Source organism: Rhinolophus ferrumequinum, chromosome 16 (assembly GCF_004115265.2).
Source record: "Rhinolophus ferrumequinum isolate MPI-CBG mRhiFer1 chromosome 16, mRhiFer1_v1.p, whole genome shotgun sequence".
Taxonomy (NCBI): Eukaryota; Metazoa; Chordata; class Mammalia; order Chiroptera; family Rhinolophidae; genus Rhinolophus; species Rhinolophus ferrumequinum.
This window is the reverse complement of record NC_046299.1, coordinates 51,027,903-51,055,801: the sequence shown is the minus strand read 5'-3', so window position 1 is coordinate 51,055,801 and position 27,899 is coordinate 51,027,903. Positions and strand designations below refer to the sequence as shown.

Genomic DNA, 27,899 nt, shown 5'->3' with positions numbered 1-27,899 from the left:
ATTTGCACAGTTTAAAAAGTTTTTCATTTTGAACTAATTTTGGACTTACAGAAAAGTTGCAAAAGTTGTACAGAGACTTTATGTAGCCTTCACCCAGTTTCCTTTAATGTTATTATCTCATGTAACTGTAATACATTGATCAAAACCAAGAAATTCACATTGGTACAATACTACTAACTGAAGACCTTTTTCAAACTCCACAAGTTGCTCACCATTGTTCTTTTTTTTGTCCCTATCTAGGATCCTATCCAGGATCTGACATTGCTTTTAGGGGTTTCTCTTCCTCAGTCTCCTGCATTCTCTATGTGTCTTAGTATTTCTTTGTCTTTTATAACCTTGACATTTTTGAGGAATACTGATTAGTTGTTGTCAAATGTCCCTCAGTTTGGATTTGTCTGATGTTTTCTCATGATCAGACTGAAATTAATGATTTAGGCAAGAATACCACAGAAATAATGTGTCCTTCTCAGTGCATTATTATTACCATGCGATTTATGATGTCCACATGTATTATGGTTGGTGATGTTGACCTTGATCACTTGGATAAGGTGGGTTTCTCCACAGTAAAGTTACTATCTTTCCCTTTGTAGTTAATAAACATCTTGGTGGAGATACTTTCATACTGTCATTTGCATAAATGTCGTGGAGTTCTCTACACATGGAATTAATAACGTTTACTTAGAGACCTCATTGAATTTTATTTAATTATTATGAAATGAATTCCCTTAAGAGACCTGTCCTCCTCTAAGCTTCCTGAGCCTTTCACCTGGCTTCATCACAGGGCCCCAGGCTCTGCAGGAAGAAATCCTTTCTAGTCTTCGTTGGTCTCAGTTACATTCATGTCCCATTTATAATGAAATCTCTAATGCTAATAACCTGTAGATCTCTGAACCTCATTTACTCCGCTTTCTCTTAGTTTGACAGGCTCTTCCTGGCCCATTGCCCTTCCAGGCCTCATACTTTCTTTATGCATAAGCCAGTTTCATTGCAGCAAACATTTGAGTGACTACTTTGGGTTTTTTCAGGAACAGAGGCTAAGAGAAGCTGACTTTGTTGGTGAGAAATACAGCAGGGGATAATTAGGGTGGCTGCAGCTGTAGCCTCGTTTATTACTTTGGCCTGAGAAAAATGGCAGCACATTATGCTGTACTGTGTATCCTCACTGTGAAGTAATTGTTCTCTGTATTTCGTTAATACAGAGAAATAAAACTCTTTTTCGAAAGGTCGTCAGCTTCTAGAGCTGAACCTCTAATGCTGGCCGTCTCCAGCTATGGTCTTTTAAATTGAGCCCTGTCATTTCCACTCTCAGTGGTGGATTGCTGGTGATTCAAGAACACAAAATCCAAATGTGCACCAAACAGTATAATTTAGATCCATTTAGTGCTAACAAAGTTTATGTGATGAATAACAGATGCTGCTTTGATTAATACAATACAAATTTATTAGTATTACTGAATTTAAAGTAGCTTTTTGAATTATGTATTTTCTCAAGTAGTATATACTATAAAAGCTCAGTTTCTGTAATATGATTCTATGGGTCCTGAAGCTTATATAATTCGGGAGCCCCTCTTTAAGGAAAACATTTTTAAAATAGAAAATGAGATCTTGGGCCTTGAAGGCATGTGCAAGAGAGGGGCCCTGAAGCTTAATCTTTAGATTATTTGTAAATCTGCTTCTAGATGTGGGGGTCTGTAAAATGGTTGGGACCCACTGTTTTCCATCATCTCACACATGGAAAGGTTTCTAGCCCACAGGATGTTGGTGGGTTCAGACTGGGAACATACGACTTAGTAACTCTACTACACAGGAAATAGGGAATAGGTGATACGACGACATGCTTCTTTCCTAATTTTGGCTTCTAGCTTCGTAGTTTACCTGGTATTAGAGACACCAAAGTAATGCAGGCTGTTTTAACTTAGTAAATCTCAAGAGCTAGTCAGTAATGATGATTAAACAAGTATAAAGAAGATTAAAAATTAAATAAATATAAGAGTTTATGATCTTTTTTATTTCTTCATAATTCAATCTTGGTAGGTTGTATATTTTTAGGAATTTTTCCATTTCTTTTAGGTTATCCAATTTTTTAGCGTGTAATTGTTCATATTAGTTTCATATGATCTTTAGTATTTCTGTTATCAGTTGTAATGTCTACTTTTTCATTTCTGATTTTATGTATAGTCTTCTCTTTCTTTTCTTAATCTAGCTAAAGATTTGTCATTTTTGTTGATCTTTTCCAAAAACTAGCTCTTAGTTTCGTTGATCTTTTCTGTTGCCCTCTGCTCTGTGTTAAGTTAACTTGATTATGGGAATCCTTTCACAGTCTATACATTTATCAAATCATCACATTTTACGCTTTACATATATTACAATTTAATTTGTCAATTAATATATCAATAAAGCTGGAAGAAAAGAACAAACTTCCTTTGGGCTCCTTAGCGTCTATTCAGCAACAGTAAAATACAGGTGTCTCCATCTTTCAGAGTTGAGAGCAGCACAGTAATAAGATTGTCATATGCTCTTTCTCCTCCCATCTTTGATTACTCCATAGTTTTAGGACTTGGCTGGAAACTAGTAAACGTGGGTAAAAATGATTATACATTTTCTGCAGAGTTTGGGAATAAGCAGCTGCCAAGTAGCCTGCTGTCTGTGAGTTTGTTGTAGTCTCCTCTGCAGGATGCTGTGAGCCTTTTGATTGCTACTGCTATAGGGGCAAAATCAGTCAGACAGGAATACTAGGTAATAGGCTATGGAACAGTTTTAATTTAAATTTGAATAAATTTGCATATACTGCTTAGCTGCCATTATCAGGTGGTAGTTGTTTTTAATCATCTAATTGGCTGACATGAAAACTAAGCAAGCTTCTGTATTGAAAACTATGTGGACAACTTCTTTGGAACAGATTGCCACTGAACAAATAATGCATGTTCACCAAGTGTTTTGTTTTTTGTTTTTTTTCAACTAAGTATCTAAGGATATGACTCTAGGATGCATTTGCACAGAACTACCTTATTAGAATCTCATCATCCCAAAGCTGTGTGATGCCCTTAAAGTGTTTATACTGACAGTGAGGAAAGCCTAAAGTTTTAACTGAGTCAGGTTAATAATATAAGACTATCTTGCTTTAAAAGATGAAGCAATTGTATGGAAAGTTTAAATATATACATATATATTTAGAATCATACTTTTACTTAGATCACAATCTGTAAATATCATAGAATGATGGATTATATGAAACAAGAAAATATAGAAACAAGACTATATAGTGAAATCTTATGATAATATGTCCCACAATAACCGATATTTGGATAGAACACAATTGGCTTCTGACCTCCATCCATTCCCCATTTTCAAATGGTTTGGGATAAAGCCCCGTTTCCTTTACAGGTGGAGGGGAACATGGAGTAGGGGAGGACCCTAGAAACACTCGTATAATAGAAGCATTAATTGTCCTTAAAATTATAGAAAATTAATCTAAGAGTTCAGAAATGGGGGAGATCCCTTCAGACTTGGGGTGGTCAAGGAATGTTTTACAAAGGTTTTTACAAAGAGGCTGGGTTGCATATCCAGGGGAGGAGGGTACTGAGCATCCCAAGTAGGTAAAATAGAATTAAAAAGGTCATAGAAATAGGAAAACACTTTGTTTGGAAAGAAGTTTCATATAGGGAAATAGGAGATAAATATTGAAGGTAAGTTAAGGTCAGATTGTGTTATTAAGAATCAGGCTAAGAAGTTTGAACATTATTCTACTGGAGGGACCTGGGAAAGCTTTTTTTTTTTTTTTACACTTTAGAATATGCTTTTGAAAACAATTTTTAAAATCTGTGGTAATTTACATAAAATTACAAAAATTTACAAAGAAATACCAAAACCTTTTTGGTATAGCGTTCTGAGTTTTGCTAATTGCATAGAGTTAGTATAACTACCACCACATAGACATAGAAAGACATGGAAAAATTAAGACATAGAAAAATTTCATCACCCAGATAATGCCCCTTTGTAATCAATCCTTACCCTCACCCCCTACTCCTGGCAACCTCTGATCTATTTTGACTTTTAATTTTTAGTTTTCCAAAATGCCATATAAGCGAAACCATAGTAGACAGCTTTTTGAGTTTGGTTTCTTTCACTTAGCATAATACATTTGAGACTCATCCATATTTTTGTGTATGCCAGTATTCTTTCCTTTTTATTGTCCTGTCCATTGTGTGGATGTACCATTTACCAGTTGAAGAACATTTGGATTGTTTCCAGGTTTTGCTGATGTATAAAACCACTATAAACACTGGTGTACAGGTTTTCATGTGAGCATCAGCGTTCATTTCTTTTGGGTAAAATACCTAGGAATAAGATTGCTAGGTCGTATGGCAAAAGTATATTTAACTCTATATGTAACTGCCAACTGTGTCATTTTTTATTTCCACCAGCACTTGAGGAGAGTTCCAGTTGCTCTGATTCTTCCTCATTAGCACTTGTTATTATCAGGTTTTAAATATTTTGTTTTTAGCTATTTTAATAGGCATGTAATAATAGTGTGGTTAATTAATAATGTGGTTTTAATTTCCATTTCCCCTATGACTAATAACATTGAATATCTTTGTGTATGTTCATTTGCCATCTGTATATCTTCTTTAGTGAAGTATCAGTTCAAATCTTTTGCCCATTTAAGAAAATTGGGCAGTTTTTCTTAGTATTAAGTTCAGAGGATTCAATATATATTTTGGATACAAGTCGTTTATCCTTTATGTGGTTTGAAAATATTTCCTTTCAATCTTTGGCTTGTATTTTCATTTTCTTAACAGTGTCTTTCAAAGAATAGAAGTTCTTAATTATGCTGAAGTCCAATTCTATAATTTTTTTTTCTTTTATGGATTGTGCTTTTTTCTTGTCATCAACATTTTTATTTAGTTTAGTATGTGCTAGATAGAATATAAATATATAACAATATGCCCTTTCTTATCACAGGTAGTCTTTTGTATAACTAAAATCTGTGGCCAACATTTTATGTAACAAAAGAAAACTATATCTGTAAATTATCAGAAAAGGAGGAAGGATATAGGAAAATAATACATTTTATATAAATTATAGAGGACAGTTACAATGAAAATCCATTATTTTCCTCTCTAACTCAATTTTACAAAATAAAGTTAACGTGTATTATTCTGTCAACTGCTTAGAGGGCATAAACACTGTGGCCATTTCAAAAGACAGTGGTCAAAGACAAAATGTTATCTTGGTGTCGTATATTGTTTTTAGTTCTTAACTGGAGTTGAGCTTCCTTTCATAGTGTTTTTTAGGTGGTGGTAGTTTGGCAAGCTTTTCATCAGGAAATCCAGCTATAGTGACTGAGGCTGTTGTCACTCAGTCTGCACCTGATGAAGGCAATCTACACCATAGATCACTGTATTCTCTGGGATGACTTCAAATGTATTTAAGTTGCAACAAGCCCCAATGATGCAATCACTGGTCAATATTACATTTCTGCCTTTGTATGGCATTTATGATATGCGCCTGTTCTCCTATTAGGTTACTTTCATCAATCACTGTTGGCCCAGCTTCTACAATAATTCGTGCGTTAGGGTGGATCACTGTCCTAGGGCCTATAGTTATATCACCTCTGATTTCACTTTCTGCACACACAACTGTTCTAGGAGCAATCTTCACACTCTTTTGACTCTTCTTCGCCATGGTTTGGCCCCGGTCTCCATTTGGGTATGGCTTGTGCTTTTTTGTATCTAAGGAATCTGTGCTTAACTAAAGGTCAAAGAATTTTCTTCTGTCTTTTAGAATTTTTAGTTTTAGGTTTTCCATTTAGGACTGCGATCCATTTTGAGTTGTTCTATAAGATGTAAGATGTGAGCCAAGGTTCAGTTTTTTGCACGTGTATGTTCAGTTGTTTCAACGTCATTTGTTGATAACTATTCTTTCTCCATTGAGTTGCCTTTGTACCTTCATTAAAAATCATTTGACCATATGTATCTAGGCCTGTTTCTGGGCTTTCAGTTCTATTCTATTGATCTATTTGATCTATTTGTCTTTTCACCAGTACCATACAGTGTTAACTACTGTGTCTTCCAACTTTGTTTCAAAATTATTTTGGCTATTCTTTTTCTTTTTCTTTTCCACATAATTTTAGAATTTCTACGAAAAAGAAATCGTGCAGGGATTTTGATTTGAAATTGCTTTGAATCTATGAGTCAATTTGGAGTTAATTGACATTTTAACAAAATTGAGATTTCAGTTTATGAGCATAGTATACTTAGCAATTATTTACCATATATAATGTGCTCCCGTATATAATGCGCACCCATGTTTTTGGCCCAAAATTTCAGGGAAAAAAATCTTTCGTTTTAATTTTTAAAATTTTTTTCATTTGTTTACATTTAGGTACTAGTTTGTATTATAAAGGAATTTTAGCATTTATTTTTTAAGATATTATGGCACAAGAAACTTCATGTAACAAATAATTACAAGAATAGATACAAGGTACAAGAAATTTTATGTACTGGTAACAAATTTACAATATTTATGCATTGTATAGAAGGCCAAGTTCGTTGCAAGTTCGTCCTAAGTTCAACAAAATCAATTATCGTATTCCAGGGTATTATTTTGCATAAGGATATTATTATTGATTTCTAGAGCTACACTTTTAATTTCATAAACATAAATAAAAGAATAAAAAACATTTATATAGGTACAGAATTAGTACTACCCATGTATAATGCATATTTTATTTTTCCCCTCACAAATTTGGGCAAAAAAATTGTACATTATACACCGCAAAATATGGTAGTTCATCTTTGATTTCTTTCACCAGTGTTTTGTAGTTTTCAGCACATAGGTCCTACATATATTTTGTTACATTTATACTTAAGTATTTTATATTTTGTGGTATTATTATAAATGGTACTTTAAAAGAATTTCAGTTTCCAATTGTTCATTGCTAGTATATAGAAACACAAGTGATTTAAAAAAATTTTTGATTTTGTATTCTGTGACCTTACTGACCTCACTTACTAGTTCTTAGATTTGATTTTCTTTTTTTTTTTTTTAAGATTCCTTGGGATTTTAAAATTTTTAAATGATGCCTGTGAATAAAGACAGTTTTATTTCTTCCATTCCAATTTATATGTTTTTTAAATTTGTTTTTCTTGTCTTATTGCACAGGCTAGGGCCTCCAGTATGGTGTTGAATAGGAGTGTTAAGAGTAGATATCTTGGGGCGGCAGGTTAGCTCAGTTTGGTTAGAGCTTGGTGCTCTTAACAACAAGGTTGCCAGTTCGATCCCCACATGAGCCACTGTGAACTGCGCCCTCCACAACTAGATTGAAACAACTAGTTGACTTGGAGCTGATGGGTCCTGAAAAAACACACTTAAATAAATAAAAATTAAAAAAAAAAAGAGTCGACATCTTTACTTTGCTTGGGACTTGAAAAAGGTGTGAGTAATTATTTAAAAAAACTATTTTGGCTGGCAACTGAAATTTTTCTACTGCTAAGGAACAATTACTGCTAAGCAACAAAACGAGCTTTTTGGCTTTTTGTGTAAAATGCATACAAATAAATAATGGTGCATGTTAAAGAGAAATATTTATAAAAAACTATATGAAGGAATCAGAATGTCAAGAGACATGAGGCCGGAAAAACTCATCTATTGTAATAGTCTAAATGAGAGGTAATTGTGGTATAAACTAGGGTGATGACAGTGGAAATGAAAAAGAAGGATCAGTATAAGAGATTTTGAAGGGAGAACTGACAGGCCTTTGTGATGTGGATAGGCAAGTAAGGGAGCGATTGGAAGAAGTCAAAAGACTACAGAGGTTTTGAACCTGGGTGTTTGAGATGCCATTAGATTAAAAAAAAAAAAGAGTCAGAGGAGGAACTATTTTGGGGGGAAATTAGGTGACTTGAGATTTGGACATGTTGAACTTATTGCAAATGTGGGACAATGTGCAAGTAGTTGGTAGTTTGGTTTGGAGGTTCATGAGCTTTGTGATTTGTCAGACCAGAAGTGATGGCTGAAGTTCTGATGGAGAAGGAGATAAGAACACCATGGAAAGTACTATAGAAAAGAGCAAGAAGGTCTGATTTAAACTTTAGGGAATGTCCACTTTTAAGAAAGCAGCAAAGGAGAGAGAAAATGAACTGTCAGCAGTAGGAGATCTACTGTTTGTCATTCTTTCAGTTTATCAAGTCTCTCATTTCTTTATTAATTCACCCAGTGAATCCAGGATTGTGTAGCATCAGGGCAGCCAGTGTTAGGTGCTGCAGAAAAGTTAAGAAGAGTGAGGCCTATAGAAAAAGCCAGTATATTTTGAAATTAGGAGATTTCTGGCCAACAGATATATGAAAAAATGCTCAACTCCACTAGCTGTTAGGGAAATGTAAATCGAAACCACAATGAGATATCACATCACACCTGTTAGAATGGCTATCATCAAGACAAATAATAACAAGTGTTGGAGAGGCTGTGGAGAAAAAAGAATCCTCATACACTGTTGGTGGGAATGTAAATTGGTACAGCCGCTATGAAAAAGCAGCATCAAAAAATTAAAAATAGAATTACCATATGACCTAGCAATCCCTTTCCTGGGTATTTACCCAAGAAATCTGAAAACATTTATCTGTAAAGATATATGTACTTTGATGTTTACTGCAGCATTATTTATGGTGGCCAAAACATGAAAACAACCAGTGTCCTTCGATAGATCATTGGATAAAGAAGATGTGGTGTACACAATGGAATATTACTGTGCTGTAAGAAAAGATGAAATAGTGCCATTTGCGGCGACATGGTTGGATCTTGAGATTATTATGCTAAGTGAAATAAATCAGACAGAAAAAGTTGAGAACCATATGACTTCACTCATATGTGGGATATAAAACTGAAAGCAACAAAGGAATAAGACAAACAAACAAAGAAACAAAAGCTCACAGACACAGACAACAGTTTAGTGGTTACCAGAGGGTAAGGGGGGAGAGGGGTGGTAAAAGAGGGTAAAAGGGGTGAAACATATGGTGATGGAAGGAGAACTGATTTTGGGTGGTGAGCACGTAATGTGATACATAGGTGATGTATTATAGACATGTACACTTGAAACCTATGTAATTTTACTAACTATTGTCACCCCAATAAGTTAATAAAAAAATGTTTAAGAGTAAATCTTAAAATGTTATCAATGATTAAAATGTTAACAATGATATCAAAAAAAAAAGAAAAAGAAATTAGGAGATTTCTTTAGAAAGTGAATGTTCCATGGAGTAAAATTGTGGTCTTGGAGTGAAGGAGCAATACCATGTTGTGAAGAGATTCATGGTAAACAAGGAGAGGCAGCAGTTATAAATTATTAATTGTAGAGACATTTAGTGATGAAAGCTTGAAGAAAATTTAGGACAGTAGTACATATAGGAGTGAATAAGTTCAAGATGGTCTTTGTTGTTTCTGGCTTTTTTTTATATCAGATCTATGTGTGGTTATATTTAAAGGGAAAAGAGCTCGTAAGGAGGGGATGTTTGAAAGGTTATAATAACAATAATTTATATAGCAATTACTATATGCCAGACATTGATATTAGAACTTTGCATGTATTAACTAATTTCAATCCACATAATAATGAAACCGAAGATCCTAATGATTTTGATTAAATTTAGTTTTAAATCCTAGCTCTAGAAATCATATCCCCCTCTCTATATATACGCCTTGGAGACCTCGCCTTTCCCTGGATAACTAGCAATCCCCAGGGCAGCAGAAGACAGTAGCTGTGACTTGACTAATTAATGGTCATGTGGTCTGGACCTCTGGCAGGCTGAAGATAACATCTTGACCTAAGTTACCTTTCAGCTCCTGAGCCCTAAGGTGGAATGACTCCCTGGCTACTTTCCCATGAGACAGAGGGATGCCGGAAAAGACCTCAGAGCTGTAGGAAAGACCTGAAGAAATGATTTAGTCTTACCATCTCCAACCAATCAGTTCCCAACATGACCCCGAGCCTCTAACCCACAGTGTCTTGTGATTTTTGCCCTATATAACCTGTAATCTATACACCATCTGGGAGTTGGGTTTTAGAGAGCATAAGCTCCCAACTCTGTACTGGCTAATTCAATTTTAAACTATTTTTCTCTTTCTATACTGCAAACTCTCTTTCTGTACTGCTCGTGCATTTCTTTGGGCTATTGCACACAGGCAGGCAGACTCAAAGAAAAACCTCGGGGTTCCAGTAACAATGACCACTAAGATACGATAGATATGGTTTGGAATTGTTGACATGGAGTATACCAAGGAACTGAGGTAATTGCCTGCTGATTTATCAGGGCAAACCTAGTTTCTTGATAAATTACAAGTAAACTGCTGTATAGAATAACAGAAACTGAAATATGAGCAACTTTCCTGATTATCCTGTTTGGATATCTCAGTGTAGTGTAGTTTGGCTTCCTGATGTTTGGGATATTTTTGGCTTTAGTCACTAGTAATGGGGCTAGTGTTCTTTCAGAAACTGAGATACTCTTCATGGTTTTTCCATTTGAATCATTGATTAGTTGAACATGGTCATTCTTTGTCAACCTTCTAGAATGTTACCCTATTCCTTGTAATAGGCTCAGTTTTCTGCCTTTTAAAGTTAAACTTTGTATTTTAAAAATAATGGTAAAATTAAAATGTTTCTTCAAGCACGTAAATTGTGCTGACATATCACTGACCCTATGTGAGGACTATTGTTCTTTTTATACAATTAGAAGACTTATTCCTGGTAGCTTGCCACTTTCTGGTATCCTGGGGTCTCCAAACCAAAATTTACTTTTCTACTTTTAGACATAGCAGTTCATTCATTCGGTGAATTCATTATTCATTGCTTGTTTTGAAAACTTGCTAATACTTTCACATGCCTCCCTCTCTTCTTTTTCTTTTTTGTTTAGTATTGCCAATATCTTCTGACTTGATATTATCATCTACTAGTTTAGTAATTTTAGTTATGATTTTGCATTGAATCACTAATACTGCATACAGTACAGGTAATTTTTACATAATTCTAAATTCTTTTTTTAAATTTTGCAGATATTCCTTTTCAACTTAAAAATATAATTTAAAACTTAGAGAAGCTGCAAGAAATGGTACAAGTAATTCCCATATATTTTTCAGCCATATTTACCTATTGTTAATTAACATTTTGCTATCTTTATTTGCTTTACCATTTTCTCTCTTCATATATACATATACACACGTACACCCTCATATATCCAGATATATTTATAATTTTTTTCTTCTGAGCCATTTATGAGTAAGTTACAGATATTATGCTTTTTCTACCCCTAAATACTTAAGCATTGCTTAAGAAGTTCTTTTTCTTCTTTTAAATAGGTTGTTAGAGCATGTGGGTAGAACTCAATTTACTTTCTCATATATCTTTAGTAGATGGCCTTCGAGACGGATTATGTTGTTTGGTGGTACACCTGCAACTTAAGTGAAATATTTTGTCATCAGCGTTTCTGTGGACTGTTTGTTACTGCCTCTCTTGGCTTTGTTCTTTTTGGCTCTCACCTCTAGTTTCTGACATCCTTAGAGCAAGTGTGAGGGCTTATTGCCTTACCCTACATAATACTGCCTTTCAGAAACCGATAATCTTTTTTTTCTGCTACTGCCTTTTCCCCCTTTGCTCCCTGAACTTAGGGGTGTGTATCATAGGACAGGCTGAGTTTCAGTAAACGCCTAATGTGGACACTGGAAACCCCACCTGCCTGCCAAGTCCTTTTGAGCAAAGTGGAGCCTTGGTACTTGTCATTCCTCTGCAGCAGTTGAGCTGAAGGAATGCTGTACAGCTTGTTGGAAGTTGCTTAGCGGCCGGGAGTGGGGTGTGTATGAGGGTGTGTGTAGAGACTTGAGGGTCTTGGAGTCTGTGCAGAAGACGTGAAATCTTTCCTGGTGCCATGCTAACCACCAGGCAATATTTATTGAATACCTCCTTATGACTAGCATTGTGATAGGTGCTTTTGGAATAGTGTAATAAAATACATAATGAAGTCACATTATCAGAGTCAAACAATTCTAGCTCTGCCACTTACCAGCTTTGATTTGGGCAAGTTAATGTCTTTAAGCCTCACTTTACTCTTCCATGAAATGGAACTATTAATACCTACAGGTTAGGGCTGTTGTGAAGACTGAGTAGAGAATGTAAGTACAGTGTTTAGCACATCTGACAGTAATTAGTATTTCATCTCATACAGTCATATTTAGGATTTGTGACTGACACCATATAAAACAAATAGAAAGTAATAAAAATAAACAGAGAATAATATGACTCTACACTATATAATCAAATACTTTAATTGTGACATGTAGATTATAAATAGTCTGGGAATTTAGAGAAGAGAAAGAACAGTCTTGTGCAACCATTTAATGTTCATGTGCCTCAATATTTCCACTGGATGCACTGTGGAAATGCTAGGTGAACTCCCAGAGAATGGTTAACATATAGCACTTTTGCTTTTTTTAGTTGGTCCCATATGATGGTGGGATGGGAGAAGCTTGAGGAACTATTAGAAACCAAATTTAAAATTTATCATTCTTAATTTTTTCCTGTTTTTTTTTTTTTTTTTTTTTTTCCCCTTTTGTGGACATGGCAGCCTTATAGGAAAATATGAAGCTAGAGATTAGAAGCATTTCCTTCCAGGGAAGGTGCTTGCTTTGGTATTTCTCCCTGTTGCCTCACTGGCATTTTAATTAGTTGAGAACTAATGTTGGTCAATGGATAGCCTCTGATGGTGAGCGCCTTGGATATAATCTGAGGGTTAAGTGATTTGTAGCCCAAATTATCTCTCTGATCTTTTGGCAAAAATATAATATACAAACAAACAGGGAAGGAGATTTAGTTCTCTTGGGCTGATGTTAAGGACATACCGTTTACTTACCATACATAAGTGTTTCTCTGGGATGGGACATCTTTACTTAGAACAGAGTCTATACTGGTATCTTGTCCCTCCCACCTTTAAATAGGCTTTCATATCCATGAACATGTAAAACATCTTTTAAAAGTTTCTTTACTTCACATCCAAAAGAAACTGTTTCAGTTCCTAGTTTTGTGTGTACTTCCATGGTAATTTTTTTGTTAGCCTGATTCTGTATTTAGTTTTTATTTTTGTCCATCAGTACTCTTTTATTTTGTCCATCAGCACTCTTTGTCCTTCTAGAAAATTTTAGAGAAGTTTCCCATGAAAGTAAAGCTGCTCATACCTTTTTTTTTTTCCTCTTTGGTTTCTCCTTTTTGTTGTTGTTTTTTTTCCTTGGCATTGTTTGCCAAGGTTTCAAGTTTATAGTGAGAGGTGAGGCAACGTTGATCTTGGCAGAACAGCACAAAGCCAGTAGAGTCATTAAGTGACGCAAGCTTTTGATTTTTTTTTTTTTTCTGTCTGTTAAAGCTCTCTGGCACAGCTGGCTATTCTAGTCACAGAGGAAGAGAGGAGAAGAGACTTTCCGAAGTTCTGGATGAAATGATAGAAGATGTTTGGGGGATATTAAAAAACAGCAACAACAAAAACCCCGTGTTATTCAAGCAAGCTTCTTAGCTTTGTGGAATCTATGTCAGTTGCTTAGGACTTGAGTTTTTACTTCAGAGGATGATGGGACAAGAGGAGGTTTGTGTTGGATTCTTGCTTATCTGTCTGCCTCTCCTTCCAGTTGGAAAACTCTTCAATCCACAAGAAGCATTATTAACAAGCCTAAGGAACACACCCTACCCTGATCCTGGATTCTGTTGGAGTTGAGGATTACAGCCACTTCACCCGGATTTTATGGAAGCAGTTCAAGAAAAATAGAAGGAAGCAATACTCAAGGATTTCTGTTTGTGTTAGTCCTGTGCCATGTTCAGTTTTGCTCCTTGTTTGGAGCAAGTGGGGGATGGCTCTGTCATGTGGATCTAAGAGGATACCTGTGTTCCTGGAGCTACATCTGTGATGTTTGAAAGGTTGTAAAGGCAAAATCAACACATACTCGTTAACTTCTGGATGCTCTTTCTATTAAGGACTTCAGCAGACAGAAACTCCCTCTCCAAAACCTCTGTGTTTTCAAGCTAAATCGGAACGATGTCTTGGAAGAGAAATTATTTTTCAGGGGGCCGTGGGAGTGTCCAAGGGATGTTTGCTCCTCGAAGCTCAACCTCCATCGCCCCCAGCAAAGGGCTCAGCAATGAGCCAGGACAAAACAGCTGCTTCCTCAACAGCGCCTTGCAGGTAAGGGCAAGTTTGCTCTTTTTGGGGAACTTTGACTTTTCAGTGCTGGTGCTATATTTCTTTTTATTTATTTATTTATTAAATTTATTGAGGTGACAATTGTTAGTAAAATTACATAGATTTCAGGTGTACAATTCTGTATTACATCATCTATAAATCCCATTGTGTGTTCACCACCCAGAGTCAGTTCTCCTTCCATGACCATATATTTGATCCCCCTTACCCTCATCTCCCACCCTCCACCCCCTTTATGTTCTGATAACCACTAAACTATTGTCTGTGTCTATGAGTTCTTGTTTCTCATTTGTTTGTCTTGTTCTTTTATTGTTTTTGGTTTATATACAACATATCAGTGAAATCATATGGTTCTCTGCTTTTTCTGTCTGACTTATTTCGCTTAGCATTATACTCTCAAGATCCATCCACGTTGTCACAAATGGTCCTATTTCATCTTTTCGTACCGCCGAATAGTATTCCATTGTGTATATATACCACAACTTCTTTATCCATTCATCTAACGAAGGACACTTTGGTAGTTTCCATGTCTTGGCCACTGTAAACAAAGCTGCAATGAACATTGGAGCACATATATCTTTACAGATAAATGTTTTCAGATTTTTTGGGTAGATACCCAGGAGAGGGATTGCTGGGTCCTACGGTAATTCTATTCGTAATTTTTTGTGGAACCTCCACACTGCCTTCCATAGCGGCTGCTGGTGCTGTATTTCTGGTAATTGTTTTAAATGCAATACTTGACAGTCTCTGTTTGAGGTCAGCAGCCTGAGATCATTTTTTTAAGTTTATCTGTGTGATCTTAGGCAAGTCACTTTATCTCTGAGTCTCAATGACCTCATTTGTAAAAAAGGGAATTAATAATGATAATAGAAATAATAACTAACTACTACTACTACTTACCTTCCTAAAGGGGAAGTACATGGATTAGGTGATCTTACTTCTCGTTTATTGACTTTTTTCCTGAATAGTCTCTACTGTTTCCTTTATTTTTCCCCCTTTGAGACCAAGATGTCTTGTCATCCTAGTTGCTTTTCTCTCGTATAGAAAGCAAAACTCTTTCCACAAGTGAAGGAGTTTCAGGTATGTTATTCTTGTCTCATAACATTCAGGCTTTTAGCACACACACTGGATGAAGTCCAGGCTTTGTACACTTATTTATCTCGTTCCTCTGAGCTCACCTGTAGTAGCTCATAATTGGTGTCTGGTCAGATATGCTTGAGCACAGCTAGTGGAGTCAGTTCCCCTGCTCTGGATTTCCTCTTTTGGTGTTGCTTGGCAACTTAGTGGTCTCAGAATCCCAAAGCTTCCTGTCTGTCCGCCTGATCTGCTTAGGCCCATAGAATGTGAGGTTCGTTCATCCCTTTTGGCCTAACTTTCAAGTAATCCCTTTCCCCTCTTTTGTGCTTTTCGGAGTAAGAGTAAATGAAATTTGCCACCCAGGGTAATTATGCCTGGGTAAAATACTAGCTTTACACCTCAGATGCAAGGAGAAAATAAGTTGGTAATGAGAGAAGACAAGACAATATTTCATATAAAAGGTACTGGGCTTAGGAATTAGGAGACCTGGATTCTGCTTTTAGCCCTTCTGTAGACTAGTCTTGTGATAAGTATTAGTCATAGTATTTCAGTTTCTTCATTCATCGTACAAGAATCTTGTCAAGCTTATTTATGTAATTAGAATTTCATACTCAGTTTCCAAATTTTTATTTGAAAACGTTAAAAAATACCATGCTGTGAAGCCTATAGAAAGAGTTTAAGTATTTTCACCAATTACTACCACCAATTTCATGCAGTTGGGTGGGGTTGGTTAGGTTTTTTTCCCAGGTGATGCTATTAGGTTTTTGGGTGACTAATAATACTTTTGTAATTTAGAAGCAGGCAAAAAGGGTGTTGATACAGGTGTGTTTGTGTTTACCTCCTTCCCAGCCATAGTCCTGTTTTTAGACTTCTGTTTCTTTCTATATGTTCTTCTACACTGTCAATTGAAACAATAATATTTATGACTCCTGTTGTAATTTCTGGTGCTATATGGAACACATATCACACACACACACACACACACACACACACACACACTTCTATATACTTAAAGATTGTGTCATTGATGGTTTTGGAGTGCCTATCATAATCATGTTATAAGTTGAAAATAATTGTTTCTATGAACTAACATTCTAACTCTTGATACAAAAGTTCTGTTCACCAGAGATGTGTTGAACCCATTATATTTGTTATAAAAAGATGTTACTTATTTGGGTGCATAGTATGTTTGGACTGTACCGTGTTTCCCCAAAAATAAGACCTAACTGGAAAATAAGCCCTAGCATGATTTTTCAAGATGACGTCCCCTGAACATAAGCCCCAATGTGTCTTCTGGAGCAAAAATTAATGTAAGACCCGGTCTTATTTTCAGGGAAACACAGTATACCTTGAGACACCTAAGAAAGGAACTCCAGAGGTGTGCTATGATCTGGGGCTCCAGAAGTATAGTGCCTTTTTATACGTGGTCCCATTTAAATGTTTTCTAGGCAAGAGGAGTTTCCTAAGGCATGATGGTATATATTACACCATTTCTTTTTTAACCAAACCCATAGTTTATTCAGATTTACTTAGTAGTTTTTGCCTAGTGTCTTTCTGTTCCAGGATCCCATCCAGGATACGACATTTACATTTCCTTGTCATGTTCCTTAGGCTCCTCTTGGCTTTGACAGTTTCTCAAAATTTCCTTGTTTTTGATGATCTTGACAATTTTGAGGACTACTAATAAAACATTTTGTAGGATGTTCCATTGTTGGAACTTGTTTGATGTTTTCCTCATGATTAGACTGGGGTTATAGGTTTTGAGAGGAAAACCATAAAAGTAAGGTGTCATTTTCATCACATCCTATCAAGGTTACATACTATGGACATGATTTCTCATTGTTGGTGTCACCTTTATTTTTAATTTGTTCATTTAAGGAGGTCACAACTCTTTCCAAAAATTGAGAAATCTAATAAAGACAAAATTCCACACTACGATTCAAGCTTTTAAATAAGTTTCAAAATAGTCTTGCTTTTCTTGTGTGGACCATTAAAATAAATCCTATTCTGCAGCTAGTAAACAATAAATTTGCTCTTCAGGGTCACACTTAATGTATGTTATATGCCATATTTTCTCATGTCACCTTCCTTCATGTTCAAATTAATGTTTTTTTCCAGAATATGTTCATCTATCTCTCGTTAGTTACCTCCTCACCTTTTTTGACATTTAACATACTAGAATGAGCTTTTCTCTTGGGAATAAAGATATCGTCTGTAAACATTGCCTATGTTTTCGTGAACTCTTGAGTTTAAAATCAAATGGACTAATTTTTATGGACTAATGAAGTATTTTCCCTTTCTTGCCAGGTTTTGTGGCACTTGGACATCTTCCGCCGTAGCTTCAGGCAACTTACAACTCACAAATGCATGGGAGATTCCTGCATCTTTTGTGCTCTCAAGGTAAACACTTTATATTGGTTTCTTCTCACTACTACTGTTAGGTTGCCATATGCTCCATACTGAGGAGGTTTTTGATGAATCACGGTGATGCCAAGGATCTTGTTACTGAATTAATCTGCCCGTGGTTTAGTGCAAAGGATGAATATGATTAATTTTTCTTGCTTCAGAGAATTTCTCCTTGGCTTGAGTCTGTTTTTCTGAACCTTTTTGCCCACACAGCTCTATTTAATGTGATAGGAAAAAATTCAAATGTAGTTATTAATTAGATTTACCTGAAATTATTAATTAGTATTTACCTGAAAAGCTAATTCTGAATTTTAATTTTGAAAACATAAACAACCCAAGTGTTCTTAATGGAATTAACTATTGCCTGCTAAAGCTAAATTTAGCAACAAATTTGTCTTATTAAGAAAAGTCAGGGGGGCAGCCAGTTAGTTCAGTTGGTTAGAGTGCGATGCTCATAACACCAGGGTTGCCGGTTCGATCCCCACATGGGCCAGTGAGCTGCGCCCTCCACAACTAGATTGAAACAGCTACTTGACTTGGAGCTGATGGGTCCTGGAAAAACACACTTAAATAAATAAAAGTTAAAAAAAAAAAAAAGAAAAGTCAGTATTAAAATTTTCCCATTTCCCTATTCCCTAATGTTTCCCATTACCACATTTAATAGATTCTTTACGCCAGTTCCCTACCCTACTGTCTGACTCCAAGTTTTCGTTTCTGAATAAAATGAAACTGAGGATTCATTTAGAAACAAAGAAAATAGCCTAAAGTGAGAGACTTCTGACTCAGAGGTTTTAGGTATGCTGCTAAAGAGGCAGAACTAGGATGTATAGAGAGCCCATTCTCCATTACTTTATCTCTTTTCCAACATGTAGCTTCTCTGTGTTTTCTTGGTCCAGATATACAGTGGATTATTTATGGTTGGATGAGTTGGCTTGAGTTCTGAGTAAGCTTCCAGTCATTATTCAATCTCAGGAAGTCTGAATTCTTGGTTTGTCACAGAGGTGCTTGTGTGTGATGATGATATGGTTGGTTGCTTTTACATCTTAAAGTACAAATTGGGACCAAAAAATACAGGAGAATTTTCTGGTAATATTGGTTATTTGCAACAACTGACTCAAAACAAGTTTTAGACCAGCATGAATTTTAAGTTTTTTTTAAATAATTTTTGATTTTTCAATACAGGTGACATACAATATTATATAAGTTTCAGGTGTACAACATAGTGATTAGACATTTATATAACGTAAGAAGTGATCACCCTGCTAAATCTAGTACCCATCTGACACCATACATAATTACAATATTACTGACCATATTCCTTATGCTGTACTTTCTATCCCCATGACAATTTTGGTTTTTTGTTTTGTTTTGTTTTGCTATTTATAACCATATCTTTTTAAATTTTGTGTTTTTCCTCCTACATACATTTTAAATAAGGTTTTTATTAAAATATAGCTAACATACTATATTAGTTTAGAAAATAGTCAATATTTATATACCTAAAGAAGTGATCACCATGATAAGTCCAGCAACCCTTTAACACCGTACCATGCTAACACAATATTATTGACTATATTGCACATGCTGTACATTAATTATATCCCTGTTACTTATTTGTTTTATACCTGGAAATTTGAACCTCTTATTCCCCTGCACCTGTTTCCCCCTCTTTAACAATATTTCATTTGCAGTTGACATTTAGTATTATTTTATATTAATTTCAGGTGTACAGCATAGTGGTTAGACATTTATATAATTTAAGAAGTGATCCCCCTGACTAGTTTAGTACCCACCTGGCACTATACATAGTTATTACCATATTATTGACTATATTTCCTATGCTTTACTTGACATCCCCATGACTGCTTTGTAACAACCAATTTGTACTTCTTAATTCCTTCCCCTTTTTCACTCCCCACCCCCACCATCTGGCAGCCATCAAAATATTCTCTGTATGTATTTGTTTCTGTTTTTTTTTGTTTGTTTATTTTGTTCTTTAGATTCCACATATAAGCAAAATCACATTTCATCTGTCTGTCTCTGTCTGACACACTCCACTCAGCACAGCACCCTCCAGGTCCATCCATGCCACTGTGGGTGGCAGGAACCCATTCCCTTCCCTGGCTGAGCAATATTCCATTGTATATATGTATCATCTACTGTTTATCCACTTATCCATCGATGGACACCCGGGCTGCCTCCACCTCTTGGCCATTGTAAACAATGCTGCAATGAAAATATGGATGCACACGTCCCCTTGAAGTAGCGTTTTGGGTTTCTTTGGATAAATACCTAGAAGTGGTATTGTTGGGTCCTTCTTTGTCTCTTGTTATAGCAGTTGTTTTGAAGTCTATTTTGTCTGGTGCAAGTATTGCTACCGCAACTTTTTTTTTCCTTTCCATTTTCATGAAATATCTTTTTTCATTCCTTTACTTTAAGTCTATGTGTGTCTTTCGATCTGAAGTGAGTCTCATGTAGGCAGCATATGTAAGGGTCTTGTTTTCTTATCCATTCAGCCACCCTATCTTGTGATTGAAGCATTTACTCTATTTACATTGAAAGTAATTGTTGATAGATATATAGTTATTGCCATGGTATTATTCATATTTTTTATTTTTCCGTCTTAAGGAACTCCCTCTAAGATTCCTTGTAATTCTGGTTTGGTGATGATGAACTGTTTTAGCTTTTTCTTGTCTGAGAAGCTCTTTACCTGTCCTTCAATTCTAAATGATAGCTTTGCTCAGTAGAGTAATCTTGGTTGTAGGTCCTTGCTTTTCATCACTTTGAATATTTCATGCCAATCCCTTCTGGCCTGCAAAGTTTCTGTTGAGAAATCAGCTGACAGTCTTATGGGAGCTCCCCTAAAGGTAACTAACTGCTTTTCTCTTGCTGCTTTTAAGATTCTCTTTTTGTCTTTAACCTTCGGCATTTTAATTATGGCATTTTAATTGTGATTTGTCTTGGTGTGGGCCTCTTTGGGTTCATCTTGTATGGGACTCTCCTCTTCCTGGGCTTCCATATTTATTTCCTTCATGGAATAAGGAAGTAAAGGTTAGGGAAGTTTTCCAATATTCTTTCTTCAAATAGGTTTTCAATTCCTTGCTTCTCTCTTCTCTTTCTGGTACTACCCCTGTAATGCGAATGTTGGTACGCTTCTTGTTGTCCCAGAGGCCCCTTAAGCTGTCCTAATTTTTTTGGATTCTTTTTTTTCTTTCTGCTATTCTGTTTGGGTATTTTTTGCTACCTTATCTTCTAAATCGCTGATTCGATCCTCCGCTGCATCTAGTCTATTATTGATTCCTTCTACTGTATTTATTTTTATTTTTATTGGGGAACAGTGTGTTTCTCCAGGACCCATCAGCTCCAAGTCATTGTCCTTCAATCTAGTTGTGGAGGGTGCAGCTCAGCTCCAAGTCCAGTCACCGTTTTCAATCTTTAGTTGCAGGGAGCACAGCCCACCATCTCATGCAGGAATTGAACCAGCAACCTTGTTGAGAGCTCGCGCTCTAACCAACTGAGCCATCCGGCCGCCCCTCTAGAAGTTCAGCAGCAGTTCGTTGTCTTCAATCTTAGTTGCAGGGGGCGCAGCTCACTGGCCCATGCTGGAATCGAACCAGCAACCCTGTTGTTCAGAGCTCGTGCTCTAACCAACTAAGCCATCCGGCCGCCCCTAATGTATTCTTTATTTCAGTTATATAGTCTTTATTTCTGACTGGTTCTTTTTTATTTTCCATCTCCCTTTCTATGTTTCCTATCTCTTTGAAGTTCTCCCTGAGATCATTGAGCACCCTCATGACCCGTGATTTGAACTCTTGGGTCTGGTGGATTGCTTGTCTCCATTTTATTTAGTTCTTTTTTCTGGAGTTTTGTTTTGTTCTTTCATTTGGGTCATGTTTCTTTGTCTCCCCATTTTGACTGCCTCCCTGTGTTTGTTTTTATGTGTTAGGTAGGACTGCTATGTCTCCCGGTCTTAGTAGATTGGCCTAATGTGGCAGATGTCCTGTGGGGCCCAGTGGCACCGTCTCTCTGGTCACCTGAGCTGGGTGCTTCATGTGTGTACCTTGTATGGGTTGTGTGTGCCCTTCTGTTGTAGTTGAGCCTTGGTTGCTGTTTGATGTCATGGGAAGGATTGACCCTTGGGCTGATTGGTTGTGAGGTCTGGACATGACTGTAGTGGAGGAACTGTTGTGCAGGGGCTGACCCTAGTTATTGCCTTCCTTGTCTGCCCCTTGGGTGTGTCACCTGCAGAGGCAGTTGGGTGGTGCTCTGGCTTTGTCTGAAGCTGGCTACTGGGCATGCCAGCCCTGGAACCTCCTGGGAGGGGCTGCACCACAGGCCAAGTTCAGCCACAGTCTGTGCCTTGCTCAGAGCCACATGGGATGAGCCACAAATTAATCTACGGATTGATTAATCTACGCAGCCACCCGCACTGGGCTTAGAGGTACCTGGTAGAGGCCAACCTGGGAACTGAGGCTGGCTGCCACTAGTGCCATGCTTGGGGCTTCTCAGCACAAGGTACAGAATAGGGTTACTCTGAGGCCAAATTCTGCTTGTTTCGGTTTTGTGAACCTCTAAGAGATTTTAGGATAATCCACGTCATGAGCCAAGACTGGCTGTTTGTTTGGAAAAGCCACTTGAAGCTGCTTGGGTGGGCAGTTTCTCAGGGAATCACCAGGGTGGGGCAAAGAGTGTTAGTCTAATTGATAGAGACTCAGATATGGCTGCTGCCTGCCTCTGCATGCCCAGAGGTGGGAGGACTCAACAAAGGAACGTTGAGTTCTGCCAGCATTTCTATCTGGAGGAAAGCTGCACCTCTAGCCCTCACCCTGAAGCCAGACAATTCAGTTCCTCCTCCTCTGTTCCTTGTGCCATTGTATCTGCTGCCCCAATGATGAAATCAGAGCGAGTGAGTTTGTCAGTGAGTAAGTTCGTGTGTGGGCCCTTTAAGAGGAAAGTCTGGGACTCCAGCAGCCCTCTGTCTCACTCAGCCACGATCTCCGCTGGTTTTCAGAGCCGGAAGTTCAGTGCTAGGGAGGGCTTCTATCCAGGGGGAACTTCTGCAAGCTGAGATATCCCTCCCGATTTTTAACCAACACAGGCAGGTGTGGGACCAGCCTGCCCCGTCTACCAGTTTTGAGGTGGCTTCTTCTGTATGTCCCTAGTTGTAGGATTTCAGTTCAGCTAGACTTCAGGCAATTTTCAATGAGTATTGTTCTGTAGTTTAGTTGTGATTTTTATGTGGTCATGTGAGGAGAATGCACACCTCCTCACATGTGAGGAGAATGATCGGAAATCCTTAAATAATCTAATTTTAGATAGACAAAAAAAATGTAGTGGTCATTTGGTTAGCAAGTCAAAAGAAAGTTTCATTCATGGCATTAAAACCAAAAAACCAAGGCAACATACTTACTAGAGAGATTTGAATCCTGGAGAACTGACTGTCACAGTCTTGTTATGTTTTATTTTCTAGAGGGACAAATTGTTACTCTAATATAAATCGATATGATTATATAAGCCAAAGTTGACAAAAACTTACCACCAGACTTTATCGGACACCTTCTGAGACATCCAAGTAAAGAAAAGAAGTTGTTTCTCAACCTATAGGGGCTGAGGATATATGTTGGGACTCTTTCAGAGAAGTAATTGCTTATGATAGATAGGTAAATGGGTTTAAAGGATCGAAGGCTGTGTTTTGGGTCTTCGTTACTCTGAAAATGTGTTGGAATTCTGCTACTTTCCTCATCATGTAACTGTCCGATCTATCCATTACATTTCTTTTCCTTCACTGCCTCTTTTATTATATTGGGAGTATATTAAAATTTTGATTTTTTCCCCCCTAAAGTGCTTTTCAATCCCTCAGTGCTATATAAATATTAAATAATTAGGCTCTTGTTTACACATATTTCATGTTTTAGATAGCATTGTTTGCATTCTGTTAATTATCAGAATAATTACTTAATTTTAAAATTTTAAATAGATTTATAATTCAGGTGAATTAATTTGATAGTATGGATGAGCTGAACTTCTTTCTAATAAAAGAGAAATTTTAATTGTTAGACTAGCTATAGTTTCTAAGATATTCCTTAATCCAGTCTTAAGGTCTTCATTTTCTGAGAGAATGGAAAGGATGATGAGTGTATAGAGAAGTAAACCTGGGATGGAGTATCAGCACCTGGGCGGTCCAATAAGCTGTCTCTTTTGTTCCCTATTTTAAAAATGTTTTTATGGAACATGAAAATAATATAATTCATCATTGAACTAGGTTCTAGTAAGTATAATAAGACAAGAAAAACAAAAGATAGATAAATTTTAGAAAAAAGGTTGTCATTATTTGCAGATGATATGATTGGCTTTTTAAAAAAATCCCAAAGAATCTACTGATCTCTCAGTAGAATCAATAAGAGAATTTAGCAGTTTGTTGCTTATATAAGTTCAAGGTATAACATTCAATTGTATTTTTATAGCCTGGCAACAATAGAAATACAATTTAAAAAGAGCTCTTATAATAGCAACAAATATGTAAAGTAGATATGAATAGATCTAACAAAAAAGATATAAGACATTTATGTAAAACCCCAACAGAGATCCAGTATAATGGGTAATCATAAAGAACGTCCTTGTAACAACTCTTTAGGTCAAAATAGAATATTGCCAGTACCATAGATATTCTCTTTCCCTTCTTTCTCAATCATGTCACCTTCTTCCTCCCAGGGGTAACCACTTTCCTGATGTTCGTGGTAATAATTTTCTTGTTTGATCTGATAGTTTTACTACCTTTGTATCCATTCTTAAACAATGTAATCTAATAATTATTTGTTTTTAAATATTTATTTTAAATGGAATCATTTTGTATAAATTTGTATGTATGTGTGTCTTATTTAGCTCAGCAATATGTTTATACCATTGTTTCCCCGAAAATAAGACCTAGTCAGACAATCAGCTCTAATGTGTCTTTTGGAGCAAAAATTAATATAAAACTCAGTCTTATATTATGTTAGATAAGACTGGGTCTTATAGTAAAATAAGGCTGGATCTTATATTAATTTTTGCTCCAAAAGACACAACAGAGCTGATTGTCTGGCTAGGTCTTATTTTTGGGGAAACATGGTAAGTTCGTGATGTTGTGTGCAGGCTGTTTGTTCATTTTCATTTTTACATGGTATTTCATTGTGTAAAGTAAACCGCTGTTTGTTTATCCATTCTACTGCTGGTAGTCATTTGGAGTATTTCCAGTTTTTTATTTTTTATGAACAGTGTTGCCAAGAACATTCTTGTACACATCTACGTGTGTACGCATTTCTGTTGAATACATGCCCAGGAATGGAATTCCTGGATCATAGGTTATGTATATCATTGACTTTTTAGATAATACCACTATTTTTCAATATTTCCACATGTTTTCCAATGTAATGGTACTAATATACACTCTGACCAGCAAATTTTTCCTGGAAGTTGAGAAAACTCAATTCTGAAATTCATATGACAAACAGTGAATAATAGACAGGACACTCTTGACGAATAATAACAAAATGAGTGACTTGCCTTTTGTGTCAGTCAGAGTAGGGTAAGCTGTTGTGGTAACAAACTAAATATCAGTGATAAGTATACAGAAGATTTATTTCTGATTCATAGTACTCATCCACTGCAGGTTAGTAGGAAAACTCGACAGATGATAGTCATTCAGGAACTCAGATGCCAAAGCTACAACTAAGGTGAACACTACTAGTCGCTAAGCCAAAGGGAAAAAGAGCTCTGGAGGGTTTAGCCCGTTAAATGCTCAGCAGGTCACTTCTGCTCACAACTCATTGACCAGAGCTAACCATATGGCTCTAGTGAAGCACCAGGGGACCCGGAAGTGTGATCTTGTCATATCCTTGGGAGAAGGAAGAACCAGAAATATTTGACAAACAGTACTAATGACTACCATACTTTATCAGATATCAAGACATAAAACTATAGTCATTCAAACAACATGGTATCAACACAGTATGACTAATAAACCAATGGAAAAAATCAAGAGTTCAGAAACAGACATGTGGAAACTTGCTCCTTGCCCTGTGACTCAATGGAGAAAGTGGACTTTGTGGTAAATGGTGCTTAGATAATTGGTTATCCATATAGGGAAAAATGGAAATTAGATCCCTACTTCACATTATACCAAAATTAAGAATTTCAGCTCAATTAAGAACTAAAATGTGGAACACAAAATTTTTTAAGTTTTAGAAGAAAATGTGAGAGAATTACATGACCTCAGGGAGAGAGAGGATTTCTTAAAATAAGTGTTAGTACACGCAGACCCAAGGAAAAGCCCTGAGATTGAAAATCTATCTCTGTAATTGGAGGGCAGGGAAAGACAGAAGAAAGAGGCTGGCTACTCCAGTCTGGTAATTAATAATAGTTGAAGGGAAACTTACATATGAGACATGTCTTGAGGCATGAGGCATGTATCCCTATGCAACTTAGCAGGAGCCCAATAACTATATAGGGTAAAGATGCGGGGAATCGTCACAGGTGCTAGTGCGTGAATGCTACCAGGTACGGGAAGTGACTACATGTTTGACCAGGTCAGGACAACAACCTGTTCCAGGAAACAGTACACAGCAGGAGGCAGGGGAGGGGTGCTGATTTATGTCAGAATGAACATCAGTCATTACATGAACATCAGACCGTTACGACAGTCTCTAAGGGGGGTTTGCAGAAAGCAACTTCTGTTCTGGCCCAGGTTCAGCTTGTGGGACAGACAGCGGTCACATCATAGAACAGTCTCTCCACAGTAAGACATAAAAAGTACAACGTCAAAAAAATTGATATGTTTTACTACAAAAAATTCAAGAACTTCTGTTCATTAGATGATTTCATAAAGAGAGTAAAGGCTACACGCTGGGAGAAAGGCTACACGCTGGGAGAAAATATCTAAAATATATATAACCAACAAAGGATTGGTAGAACTTCAGAGAATTCCTGTAAAGAGTAAGTAAAAGATAAATGTGTCGACAGGAAAATGGGCAAAAGACATAAACAGGCATTTCTCAGAATAGGAAGCCCAAAGGACCTTTAAGCATGTGAAAGATGCTTACCCTCTTTAGTAATCTAAGAAATGTAAATTAAACCATACCCTTCAGATTAGTAGACATTTAAAAATCAGGTAGAACTGTTACCTAAAAGGTAGAATAATGAGAATTTACATACATTGCTAGTTGGAATGTAGATTGATGCCACTTCTTAGGGAAAACAGTTTGTCATTACATTTGTCCAGGAAAACTGAACTAGCATATACTCTGTCACTCCGTAATCCCACTACTAGATTCATGCTGTGGAAAACTTCCTTGTACATAGGAATACATACATACCAAAAGATACATTTGAGAATGTTCAAAGTAGTGGTTTTTGTGATTACAGAAAAATGGAAACAACCCACCCCAACTATAATAAAATGGATTAAAACATTATGGTTTATTCCCAGAGTACAATACTATGTAGTAGTGAAAATGAATAACCTGCAGCTATATATATCAACTTGGATTAATCATATAAACATTACATTGAATGAAAAAAGCAAGTCCCAGAAGACGACATAAACTGTGATTCCATTTATATACAAATAAAAAACAGGCAAAACTAAATATATTGGTTAGAGATATATACATGTGATAAAACGGTAGAGAAAATGGGAATTTTTTTCACAAAATTTCATGATAGTGGTTACCTCTGGAAAGTGGAGGGGGAGGATCAATTGGGGAGTCAGACACATTGTGAATTTTTCCAATTCTGAAATTGGGTGTTGGGCACATGGGTGTTTATTTATTATTCTTTGGAGATATATATATATATATATATATGCATATATATGCATATATATATATATCATGTTTGTTCTTTATTTGAATGATTTTTATTATAAATATAAGACAGTACTGCAGTCATTCTAGAAAGCACACTAAAGTATAGAGAGAAAAACCGAAAATTGCCTGAATTCCGCCGCAGAGGTTGTCATTTCTCTTTATGCTCCCTCTCTGGTCTATGATATTTCTAGTAATAAGTCTTTTTACTCACTGGTTTAGTAAAAAGAATACTTTTTTCCCCAGACCCCTAAATTGCTTCTCTATCTTTAGTATCTTCCTATTTTATTCGTTCTAACCTAAGAAGACTCTGTAGTGCTATTTTGATGTTATTCCCTTCTTAAAACCT

At 36.4% G+C, this 27,899-nt stretch overlaps 1 protein-coding gene and 1 pseudogene across 12 annotated transcripts in view; one reads left to right on the top strand and one right to left on the bottom strand.

Moving 5' to 3' along the window:
• USP54 (ubiquitin specific peptidase 54) overlaps positions 1-27,899 on the top strand; it is a 117,954-nt gene that overhangs the window by 42,490 nt on the left and 47,565 nt on the right. For 5 of the 12 annotated variants that reach the window (XM_033129891.1, XM_033129894.1, XM_033129893.1 and 2 more), the window contains exons 1-2: positions 14,067-14,213; positions 17,613-17,705. In XM_033129891.1, coding sequence (XP_032985782.1) covers positions 14,067-14,213; positions 17,613-17,705 — 240 coding nt within the window. Of the gene's footprint in view, positions 1-13,403; positions 14,214-17,612; positions 17,706-27,899 lie in introns of those variants that run through there. The other 7 variants (XM_033129890.1, XM_033129888.1, XM_033129889.1 and 4 more) reach the window with 2 other exon arrangements.
• Positions 5,250-5,685, bottom strand: LOC117035826 (dynactin subunit 6-like; annotated as a pseudogene).